This window comes from Zingiber officinale, chromosome 3B (assembly GCF_018446385.1).
Source record: "Zingiber officinale cultivar Zhangliang chromosome 3B, Zo_v1.1, whole genome shotgun sequence".
Taxonomy (NCBI): Eukaryota; Viridiplantae; Streptophyta; class Magnoliopsida; order Zingiberales; family Zingiberaceae; genus Zingiber; species Zingiber officinale.
Window position 1 is genome coordinate 5,982,135 of NC_055991.1, and position 12,547 is coordinate 5,994,681.

The 12,547-nt window shown below is 41.3% G+C and overlaps 1 protein-coding gene across 2 annotated transcripts; it reads left to right on the top strand.

Annotated features, from left to right (window-relative positions):
• The first annotated feature begins 309 nt into the window (after nt 1-309).
• LOC122055668 (SAL1 phosphatase-like) lies at nt 310-8,313 on the top strand. 2 transcript variants are annotated; one of them, XM_042617208.1, is made up of 9 exons: nt 310-718; nt 1,118-1,193; nt 1,838-1,911; nt 1,998-2,194; nt 6,975-7,185; nt 7,277-7,375; nt 7,465-7,618; nt 7,829-8,008; nt 8,092-8,313. In XM_042617208.1, exons 1-8 carry the CDS (start codon nt 413-415, stop codon nt 7,993-7,995), a joined length of 1,284 nt encoding a protein of 427 aa, XP_042473142.1. In that variant the 5' UTR covers nt 310-412; the 3' UTR covers nt 7,996-8,008; nt 8,092-8,313. The 2 variants fall into 2 exon arrangements, with proteins under 2 accessions (XP_042473142.1, XP_042473141.1); XM_042617207.1 differs by having other exon boundaries at nt 7,829-8,313.
• The last annotated feature ends 4,234 nt before the right edge of the window (nt 8,314-12,547 follow it).

Below are 12,547 nucleotides of genomic sequence, written 5' to 3' on the forward strand. Positions count from 1 at the left end.
ATAAAAATAGAAAACAAACAAATCAAGGACCTTTAAAACATGTGGATTTACCTCACAGATCATTCGAGTTGGTATGTGATGGGATGCTTGTCACATGAGGTCACGGGATCGAAACTCACGGTAGTCGAGACGTAAATCCCCGGTCCCTGTACAACTCACCCCACTTGCCACATGCTAGCTCAGGATGTTGTGATTTACCTCCCTCGTGATGGCCTTAGGTCGGGTGCGACGGAGACGCTGGGGGCGAACGATTTCGCCTTCAAAACATGTGGATTTAATTAAAAAGATATAATTTTATATTTTGACACAGCGGTTCAATTCGGGCGTCTGACGGTCTAATCATTCTGGTGCACAGCAGCGGCTCGATGGCCGGAAGAATTAGGCAGCAAAAGGAAGCCCTTAACGCCGACAGATGGCGTGCCGGGCGGCCATCTCTCTTCCATTTCTCTGTCTCGCTCGCACATTAAAGCCCTCAGCATCCGCATCAGGAAGAATCTCGTCTGGATCTGCGCCGCCGTCCAAACCCTATCGACCTCTTCGCCACCTCCTCCTCGCTCCCTCGCGCTTCCGCTTTCTTCCTCCGTCGTTTTCGCACTTCCGCCCTTGCTCTCGCGGGTGTTCAGCCTCTCCCGTGGCAGCCATGTCGTCTTCCTCCTCCTACCAAAAAGAGCTCGCCGCCGCTAAGAAGGCGGCGTCACTCGCCGCCCGCCTTTGCCAGGTATGTGGATGACTACAAATTTAGATTTTTGTCGTGGATCTCTTTCGCCGGTCGGAAAAGATAGCAGATTGCCCTTGCGTTTCCCAGCCGAAATGGAGGAAATTATTTTTTTTTCTCAAGAAATGCTTGCTTCGGGACTAGAAATCTAAGTTTTCAAGTATTTGATCTAGAGTAGTGCTATTCAAAGAAGAAATGAAGAAGACTAAGCTTAATGAAACTAGATTCTTGGCGCATAATAATGAAACCTCTCGAACTTCTGATCAGTTGTTAAATGTACTCGGGAAATTCAGTAACTTCGATTCAACCTTTGTCAACATGTTAACACATTATAGTTGTTTGACGTTTTATGTTTTTTTGTTGTGATTTGTGAATATGCCTCTTATTTCTCAACTTTTGCAGACAGTACAAAAGGCGATCTTGAAATCCGATGTCCATTCGAAAGCAGATAAAAGTCCTGTTACTGTAGCAGATTATGGTAAGCTTGATAATATTACCCTATTTTCTACTATTAGATGTAAAAAAAATTCAGGTTTAAGTCGCACCCTTGATAATAAGAATGCAAAGCTACTCACATACACATGTACTTACTTCCTTTGTTTTCTCAATGTCTTTTTTATTCTATTGATCAGCTGAATGCTAATATGAACCTGTACAAGAGTAGCCGCAGATAATACTCAGTTAACTGGTACGACGCCGTTGGTGATAAAATATTATTTATCTATCAAGCCGATAACCATAAACTATGGGGGAACTCAAAAACAGAACACATAGGACTATTTATTAAAGTTATAACATTGCTTTCAATGGAACATCTTCGTGTATGCATAATAAAAGATCTGATATCACATTATAATAGACACAAAAATGAAACGGCCGCAAGTAGTGTCTTGGTCGTGGTGAGCATTGGCTATTTTTTTTATGAACGCATCATTTATAGTCTCAAAAAGCCATCTAATTAGATAATGGATTCCTGTCAAAATTCTCCTTACCGTGACACTATCATCTTCTAATTTGTACTCAATAGGACTTGGCTAATCATAGAGATCTCCTACACGCTGGAATAACAACTAGAAACCTCTGCGTGGTGTATTCTCTACTAAAAATCTGCTTGCTTTGCAGGTTCACAAGCTATTGTCAGCCTTGTATTGAACAAGGAGTTACCTTCTGAAAGCTTCTCTTTGGTGGCTGAAGAGGTGAATTTATATATTTTCACAGGAAAATGTATAATGTATTAGGCTTCCTTGAGTCACTTCACTTAAAAGCAATTATATGAACATAGGATTCAGCAGATCTGCAAAAGGATGATGCTCAAGAAACATTAGAACGCATTACTGCACTTGTAAATGATACACTTTCTTCTGAATATAATACCGTTGTGTCTGATAAAGATGTGCTTGCCGCAATTGATACTGGCAAATCTGAAGGGGGACCTCATGGCAGACACTGGGTTTTGGATCCCATAGATGGTACTAAAGGGTATGTATTTGTTTCTCAAAAGAATTCACCCTTAATTGTTTATGGTTTATTTAGATATTCTACCATGGTTTTGTTAATGTATTGAACTTATATCAGCAATTTGCTTCTTCAAGGTATATCTATCGAGCTGCACAATACTAAATCTTAAATTTCTCAGTATTAAATGAGTCTTCTTCCTGCTCTTCTTATATGCTGTTTGCAATAGGAGAATTATTTATCATAGACAAATATATATATTGGTCCTTTCCTAACCATTCATTATTTTTGGAATAAGTTGTCACACAATCAAATCTAAATAATTGTCACTTTATCAGTGAGCAAAGCTTTATGTTCGAACCTTACCCAGTTACAACAACAACAACCAAGTTTTATCTCACTAGGTGAGGTCGGCTATATGGATTCTTTTACGACATTGAGCTCTATCTCCTACTATATCATCATCTATATCTAAATAAATTTTACCTTATTTTATTGTTATTAACCAAGTCTTTTTTGGTCTTTCTCTTCCTCATTTGATATGCGTGTTTGTCATAGTTTTACATCGCCTAACTAGAGCATTTATTAGTCGTCTAAGTACATGCCCATACCATCTTAAACGTGTTGTTTAGAGTTTTCCCTAACTCTAATATTCTCTTTAATGTTCTTATTTCTTATTTTGTCCATTCTTGTATGTCCACACATCCACTTCAACATCTTTGTCTCTGCAACTCTCATCTTCTGCTCATGTGCTCAAGTTATAGCCCAACATTCAGTTCCATATAACATAGCAGGTCTAACTGCGATTTTGTAGAATTTTCCTTTAAGTTTTAGAGGTACTTTACGGTCACTCTTTCCTCCCTTTTAACCATCTTGCTTGTATTTTATGTAAGACATCTTTTTCAATCCCTCTATCATTTTACAGAAATGATCTTAAATATCTAAAGCTCTCGGTTCCAAACTCGTCATCTCCTATCTTAACAATTGTCTCATTATGTCTAATATTGCTAAATTTAAATTTTATATATTCTGTCTTTATTCTACTAAGCCTAAAATCTTTCCCTTCTAGTGTTTTTCATTAAAATTCTAGTTTAGTATTTATTCTTTCACGTATTTCATCTACCAAAGCAATATCATTTGCAAACAATATGTGCCACGGTATTGTATCTTGAATGTGTGTAGTGAGTTCGTCCTAGTAAAAAAATAGAGACTTAGAACTGATCCTTGGTGTAACACTTTCTTTATTGGAAATGGTTCAATTACTCCGCCTGAAGTCTTTACTCTAGTCGTTACATCCTCGTACATATCCTTACTTAGTTCAATATATGTTACGCTAACATCTCTCTTTTTTAGAATTCTCCATATAATTTCTTTTGGGACTCTATCATAAGTTTTTTCTAAGTCAATGAATATTATGTGTAGATCTTGTTTTTGCTCTTAATATTTTTCAATTAATTGTCTAAGAAGATGTATAACTTCTATTGTCGACCTTCCAAACATAAACCTAAATTGATTTTCGGTCACAGTGGTCTCCTTTCTTATTCTTTTTCTATTACATTTTCTCAAAATTTTATGATATGACTTATTAGTTTAATACCCCTATAGTTTGCACAATTTTGTACATCTCTCTTGTTCTTATATAAGAGAACTAGAGTACTTATCCTTCATTGATCATGCATTTTTTTTTCAATATCATGTTAAATAATTTTGTAAGTCATTTAATACCTTATTTCTCTAGGCACTTCCATACTTCTATCGGAATATCATCTGGTCCAACGACTTTTCCATTGTGCATCCCATTTAAAACTTGTTCTACTTCTAAAGTTTGAATTCTACATAAAAATTTAAATTTGTATTCTCATTTGACCTACTTAAATTATCTAAGTTTAGTTGGTCACCTAAATCTTTATTAAAAAGTTGATGAAAATACCTCTTCCACCGCTCTTTTATTTCTCCATCATTTACTAGTACCCTATTATATTCATCTTTAATACATTTTATTTAGATAAGATCTCTTGTCTTCTTTTCTTTCACTTTAGCTATTCTATAAATGTTTCTTTCCCCTTCTTTTGTATCTAATTTTTGATATAATCATTCTAAAGTTTCATTCTTTGCTTCATTCACTATTCTCTTAGCTTCTTTCTTAGCTATTGTATATTTTTTTAAGTTTTTCTCGTTCTTATAAATATATAATTTATTATAAGCTATTCGTTTTTCCTTCACTTTCTCTTGTGCTTTCTCATTCTACCACAAAGATTCCTTACTTAATGGTGCATGCCTCTTTGACTCACCGAGTACATTCTTCTTAGCTACCATGTTTAAATTTGATATCATCTTATTCCATGTTGTATTAGAATCACCGTATATTTCACCTAATGTTTGTACTCCAATCTTCTCCTTAAATATGCTTTGCTTTCTATCCTTTAACTTCCCCCACTTAATTTTAGGAGTCGTATATATTTTCTTTTTATTGATATTATGTTTGAGGCGTATATCCATCACTGCTAATCTATGTTGGGTAGTTAAGCTTTCTTCAGGGATAACGTTGTAATCTTCACAATTTTTTTTATCCTTCTTCCTAATCATAAGAAAGTTAATTTGTAATTTATTATTCCCACTTTTGAACGTGACTAAGTCTCCTTCTCTTTCTTGAAAAACGTATTAGTTAATATAAAGTCATATGCTATCGTAAAATCTAATATAGTTTTCTCTTCCCCATTTCTCATTCGAAACTCATAACTCCTACCCTCTCATATTCCTCATTTTTCACTTTGACATGTCTCATTTAGATCACATCTTATTAAAATCATTTTATTTGACAGAATGTTTTGTAATATTTTATTTAAGTCGTCCCAAAATCTTGATTTGGTAGCTTCATCTAATCATATTTTCGGTGCATATATGATAATTATGTTTATAGTTTCTTTCGTCACTATTATTTTAAGGGTTATAATTCTATTCCCTTTTCTAACTACTTCTACAACTTATTCTTTAACAAACTATCTATAACAATACCTACTCCATTTCTTGCTTTACTTTTGCCTATTCTCTATTAGTTTTGTCTTCTCGCCTACGTATTTTGTCTCTTGTATATAAAAAAGGGCAGCCCGGTGCACGAAGCTCCCGCTATGCGGGGTCCCGAGGAATGATCCATTGTACGCAGCCTTACCCTGCTTTTTACAAGAAGTTGTTTCCAAGATTCGAACCTGTGACCTTTTGGTCATAAAGCAACAACTTTACCGTTGCGCCAAGGCTCCTCTTCATAGTATATACAAAATACTAATTCTTCTCCTAATCATCGTATCTATTACCTCCATTGATTTACTAAGTAAGAGTTACTATGTTTCATGTTACAAATCTTAGATTATTAGTTTTTTTATCATATTTGTCCTATCATAATTAATGAACCTTACTAGGATCATTAATTAAAAAGAAATATCTAGTTAAATCATTCCACATATTGGATTTGTTTCAGGCCACTGAGTGAATTTTAGGATGCAAAAATAGTCACTGATAGCCTTGTGTTTGAACCCAACTAGGATCTTTAGTAAAATGAAATCTCTAGTTAAGACAGCTGGCACATTAGGCTTGATTTAGGCCTCTTTGCCTTCTTATACATGAGTGAATTTTGGGATGCAGAAAGAATTAGTTATGTTGTTTCCTAATTGTTAATGCTTTTGAATAGTTTGTCAACCAGACAAAGTAAGAGAATGATCTACGTTTCTGGATATTTCATCGTCATAGTTCTAGCACTGGATTTGACATTTATTATAATGCTTCACTTCACTACTAATAGTTCTACGTTAAGCTCTCCAATCAGATGGTGTTCTATAATCTCTGCCAACTAAAATTTAATTTTTCATTTAGGTACGATCCTTGATCTTAATGAATGAGCTTAGTGTCACTCTGAAGTCCGAAGCCACTATTTCTGTAATGGAGAGGAAGCAGCAGGGTTTAGGTCAGATTTTGAAAAGCATATGTAGGTAGCATGTGTTCAAGTCACCACTTAGTGCATTTGGGATATTTGGGCACATATTGGCTAATCTACAGTCAAACTATTTAATTTTACTTGTTCAAAAAATATATATAATTTACTTATTCTCAAAAACTTAATCAAAATAAACCACCCATAAAAATATTTTGCATTGATAACCATAACAATTGCCTATATTAGGCAAGATCTCATACCATGCTTAATCAAAATTTTCATAAAAAACTTCAAATGAGCTGAGTGATAATTTTTCATCACTGTCATATTCGCCCTCTCAATATGAACTGAGCTGTGTTGTGATTCATTAAATTCTTTGAGGTATAGGTGAACTCAAAGTTCCTAGTTGTGACTACTGATTAGATTTCACAGCTTCTACCAAAAAATCTCATGTCTGGTGAAGCACTGCACTGCATGTGGATATATTGCTGTCTACATCATTTTTTAATACATATTTCCAACTCAAGGAATATTCTGATCATCGCATCCTTAAGCTGATGGGTGTGGGCTTTAGATATTAGGACTGTTTGGAAACAACAAAGAAACACAAAACTGTTGCAAGATATGTGAAGAGTTATGCAAACCATAATCAGTTCTTTTTTCCTTTCTCAGACGGGATTAATGTATGTGCATGACTCTGTATTCTGATTAGATGTTCTCTCCTTTTTTCCTTATTAATTAACTTCGGTGCTCTTTTATCTTCATCTCAAATAGAACAATTTAATGAATATGATTACCCTTTTTTTTCTTTCCTATGCACTTTAGTGCCATCAATATCTGTTCCCCAGATCTTATGATTTTGCATTTTTAATTTAGATTCCTCCGCGGAGACCAGTATGCAATTGCTCTAGCATTGCTTGATGAAGGGAAAGTAGTGTTAGGCGTTTTGGCATGCCCAAATCTTCCTCTTACATCCATTGCTAACGTTGATGCACATTATTCTGAAAATCAAATTGGTTGTCTTTTATATGCTACAACTGGTGAGGGAGCATATTTGCAGTCACTAAACGATTCTTCTACTGTAAAGGTTTTTTTTTTTCTCTATATTATGAATTAAGTTTATTCAGTTTTTGTTTCCCAATTTTTCTATCCCTAACTTTTTGGATCTTACACTTCAGATAAATGTCAGCACTGTTGACAATCCTGCCGATGCATCATTCTTTGAATCTTATGAAGCTGCTCATTCCCTGCATGATTTGTCAAAGGCAATAGCAGAGGTACTAAAAAGCAACTGTAGTACTCCATGCAACTTCATAAATTTAGACATTTAGCAAAATGATTTGCTAGGATGATACATGTTTGGCAGAAACTTGGTGTCCAAGCACCGCCAGTTAGAATAGACAGTCAAGCAAAATATGGTGCTTTGGCTAGAGGTGATGGTGCCATATACCTACGATTCCCGCATAAAGGCTATCGGGAGAAGATATGGGACCATGCTGCTGGTTCTATTGTTGTGACAGGTATGAATGAGATTGGCTTTCATGTTTTCTTTTATCGATTGGTGTATTTAGTGATATTACAGTCCAGTAAATGAGTTTTCTCAACCACTTTAACTAGTATTAGGCGACCCCTTTTAAGTAATCTCTTCAACTATATAGTTCTTTTTGGTATCATCCGACCCCTAAACTGAAGTTGCTATTTATTGATATCGTCGCTGTTGTCTTTTGCAGAAGCCGGTGGTATCGCTACAGATGCTGCTGGAAATCATTTGGATTTCTCGAAGGGAAGGCACCTCGATCTCGACACAGGAATCATTGTCACAAACAAGAAGCTGATGCCAGCATTGTTGAATGCGGTACAAGAATCTATAAAAGCTCAATCCGCATCACATCTCTAGTCTTCTTTTTCTGGTACACGTCTGCGCATCTTCTAGTTACATGTTTTAATTTTTCAAGCGGCCGAAGGTTCTATTCACCACAAACCAACACTGCAGTTGGCATATATCTGTACGTCTACAGTTTGTGTTCGGAGAGCTGTTGCGCTGTGAAGGCGTATGCTTAAGGCGTAATCAGCCCTGTAAAGACCTGTAATATGCCCCGCGAAGACGTATTTGAATGTTCATGAATCATGTCAGATTGTAGACCAAGAATTTGTCTACTGTCTACCGTCAGTTGAAGGCATGAAGCTCTATGCAAGGGATCATACAAGTTGATTACGTGGTCATTAAGTTCAATATTCATGCTCATAACCCAACCAGATTTCATTTATTTATTTTTGGAACAACCAGGGCGTCCTATTTTCTTTAAAAAATAAAAATAAAAGAGCACTTTATATCTCCAAAATGCTCTTGTTTCATTCATAATATGGCAACAAGTTAAAATTGCTACAACTAGAGTACTTTAATTTTGTAAAACATGATTACGAAGTGTCTCACTGACGCTTCTTCAACTGGAACAGCGTTATTGCGGACCATATTGATCCGGCGGTAAGAACAGGAGATCCTCATTTCGGGGAGTCAACGTCACGTGGAAGTCAAAAAGTTAAATGGCCGACCGGACAAGAGTGGACAGATCGGTCGACCGGGGTCTAAACGGAAGCAAAGACACCCCGGCGGGGAGTCGGGGTTCCGACGCTCATGTTGAACAGAGTCGTATGGCCGAGCGGGTAGCCCGCTCGGCCGAAGACATAAAGTAGCAACACTGCGAACAGTCCACAGAGCACACGACCGGGAATCAGATTAAGGGGAGCCAGCACATACGATCGGCCGGACGCGAGGGAGCGGCCGACCGGCTGGACGCTCGGCATGGAGTAAAAGGAGAAAAGGACAAGGGAACATCTTCTAACAGCGGGTATGTTCGACGAGTAGGCCATACGCAGAATCTTATGACAGAGGGTTTCGCTGTCCCATCAAAGATGTGCTCGGACTGTAGCAGTATGGTGTCAGGTAAGCTTTTCTGACAAGTCCATACGGAGGTATGGGCTGAGGACACGTATTCGCTTTGGCGTGTGTGCGTGAGCCCCTTCCCAGCTCTATATAAGGAGTCTCACACTTCGCCGGAGGTATGCATTCTCTGATATTCGGAGCCACTTCTTTGCTGTCCACTTGCCTGACTTGAGCGTCAGAGGGTCGTCGCCGGGACCCTTTCCCGGCCCGACTTCTTTGCAGGTTCGTCGGAGCGCCGTACGACCGATCGGAGATCTACGTCAGCCACTAGGAGAGCGCCACGTGCCCAGCGTCCGTTGATTCATCGATTCAGACAGGATCAAATTGGCGCCGTCTGTGGGAACACTCCTGCATCCGATCGGAAGCAATGGACGAAGCTGGACGACCGCACTCGGTGATGCTCTCCACAGAGGAGCTCGACGCTCTGATCGAAACCAGAGCAGCCAAGCTAGTGGAACAACAAAGGCAGAAGTCGCAAGCCGAGTGGATGGAGCAGCAAGCGACGTCCGTATCGGGAGACCGAGCGGAAGCACCCGCGGCCACGGTTCTGTTTCCCCGGGCCCTATTCCGCACGCCTCCTGAAGCCGCAGCAGTTAATCGTGATCGAGGATCTTCATCAGACGAAGTGCCGATACGAGACAACAGAAAGGGCAAGGCCCCCCCGAGCGGACGCTTCTCCCGAGCGGATCAATCGGCAATTCTCAGAGGCCATTCTACGAGACCCTCTACCAAATCACTATGTGCCCCCGGTGATTGGTGAATACAACGGAACCACCGACCCGGACGATCATTTGGGTAAGTTCGACAACACTGCTACCCTTCATCAATACACAGATGGAGTGAAGTGTCGGGTTTTCCTTACCACCCTCTCGGGATCGGCTCAACGGTGGTTTCGGAGGTTGCCGGACGGATCCATCACAAGTTTCAAAGATTTCCGCACGACCTTCCTCCACCACTTTGCAAGCAGTCGGCGTTATCAGAAGACAAGTGTCAGCCTGTTCTCCATCAAGCAAGAGCCCAGAGAGCCGCTCAGAGCGTACATCCAACGGTTCAACCGAGTGTCCATGAATATTCCAACAGCCACCTCATAAACGATGATGAACTCATTCACGCAAGGCCTCGTGGACGGTGACTTATTCCGATCGCTCATTCGGAAGCCGCCCCGAGACTACGATCATATGTTGCACCGGGCCAACGAATACATCAATGTGGAGGAAGCCCAGACGGCTCGAAGAAAAGAAGTTTCAACAGAGCGGTCAACCCCTGCCGAGCGGAAACCTCATACTGCTCATCAGCCGCCCAGAGGACCGCGAGCTGAAGCAGCCCGCCCAACGCAACAGGCAAGATCCCACGCCATTCAAGAAGTATTTGCCGAGCGGCCCAAACCAAAAAAGAAGATATGGACCCCAATGTTTTGCTCATTCCACCGGACGGGCACGCACAACACAAGAGATTGCCGGAGCCTTCCTCTGATCGTCCACCCCGTTCCCCGGAGTGGCGGCCGTCGATCGCCATCATCCGACAGGCGACAGAGACCTCGTGAAGCCGATCGGATGATACCCGACAGGCGGCAAAGACAGACTCCCGAGCGGCATCATACTCCGAGGCGTGAGAATCCCCGGATGTCTAGGGAGCAGCCTAGATCGTCCGCTTGGGAAGAAGAAAATAGAAACAACACTTCCTGAGGCGAAATCAACATTATAGCTGGCGGGCCGACTCGAGGCGACTCCAACAGAGCAAGAAGGCGAGCGTCAGACAGCTTCAGATCCATGCGGTCGGCTGCAGCCAAGAACGAGCGAGCGGTCCTGAAATCAGCTTTGGGCCCAGGGACTTGGAGGGAGTCGAAGTGCCACATGACGACGCTCTCCTCATCAAAGCGGTAATAGCCAACTACACTATTCACCGCGTTTTCATTGATACAGGAAGCTCGATCAATATTATATTCAAAAAGGCCTTCGACCAACTACAAATTGATCGAGCCGAGCTGCTGCCCATGAAAACCCCCCTCTATGGGTTTACGGGCAATGAAGTTCTGCCGGTCGGACAGGTCCGACTGGCTACTCGCTAGGAAAGGAGCCGCTCAGAAGGACGCGTACTGCAAACTTCGTTGTTGTCGACTCTCCCTCAGCATACAACGTTATCTTGAGGCGACTGGCGCTCAGCGAGTTCCGAGCGGCCATCTCCACATTCCACTAGAAAATCAAGTTCCCGGTGGAAGATAAAGTGGGAGAAGTACGAGGAGACCAGCTGGCGGCTCGGCGATGCTACGTCGAGATGGTCCGAGCTGAAGCTAATGCCGCCCGGAAGACCCCACGGATCGAGGTGAACGCTATAACCGAAAAACCTCCCTCTTTGGTTTATGAAGATAAAGAGGAAGTGCAGGTTCACCCGACCCGATCGAAGGCCACCACATTCATTGCTACCGATATGGAGGTGAGTCAGAAAGAGGAAGTGATCAAATACCTCCGGAGAAACTGGGATGTCTTCGTTTGGTCGACGCACGAGCTGCCCGGAATTTCACCAAGTATAGCGCAGCATGAGCTCCATGTCCGACCGGACGCTCGGCCAGTAAAGCAAAGGAAGAGGGATTTCAGCGCCGAGCAAAATGCCATAATCCGAGCGGAGGTTGAGAAGCTTCTGGAGGCCGGCCACATACGCGAGGTTCAGTTCCCGAGCTGGCTGGCAAACGTGGTACTAGTCTCCAAGCCGGGCAACAAGTGGAGAGTTTGCATCGATTTCCGGGATCTCAATAAAGCATGCCCGAAGGATTTTTATCCTCTACCCCGGATCGATCAACTGGTGGACTCCACAGCCGGCTGCGAGTTGATATGCATGCTCGACGCCTATCAGGGATACCATCAAGTGCCGCTCGCCCGAGAAGATCAAGAGAAAGTTAGCTTCGTTACAGCCGACGGCACGTACTGCTACAATGTAATGCCGTTCGGACTGAAGAACGCGGGAGCAACTTACCAACGCTTAATGAACAAAGTGTTCAGGGAGCAGATCGGACGAAATTTGGAAGTATACGTGGATGATATTCTCATCAAGTCCGTCCGAGCGGCCGATCTCTTTAAAGACATGGAGGAGACTTTCCGAACACTGAGGAAGTATGGAGTTAAGCTGAACCCTCAGAAGTGTCTGTTCGGAGCAAAAGGCGGGCGTTTCTTGGGTTACATAGTGACCGAGCGGAGCTGTTGGTTGCTACTCGGAAAGCCTAGAGGTTCCACTGTACAAAAATTTTGTACAAAGGTCTGAACCTTTTCCTAGCTACCATGTGTTCTTTTAAATTAAATTTTGGATCGCCTGCGGAACTTAACACGTTTGATCCAAAACTTAATCTATTTGTTCTTTTAGGTTTTGACTTGGATCTCCTGCGGAACTTAACACGTTCGACCCAAATCACCTTAAGTTATTAATTCCATTAAATATTAATTTTCATAATTGGTTCCCAGTACTGACGTGGCGAGGCACATGGCCTTCTTGGATATGGGAGCAACCACCACCG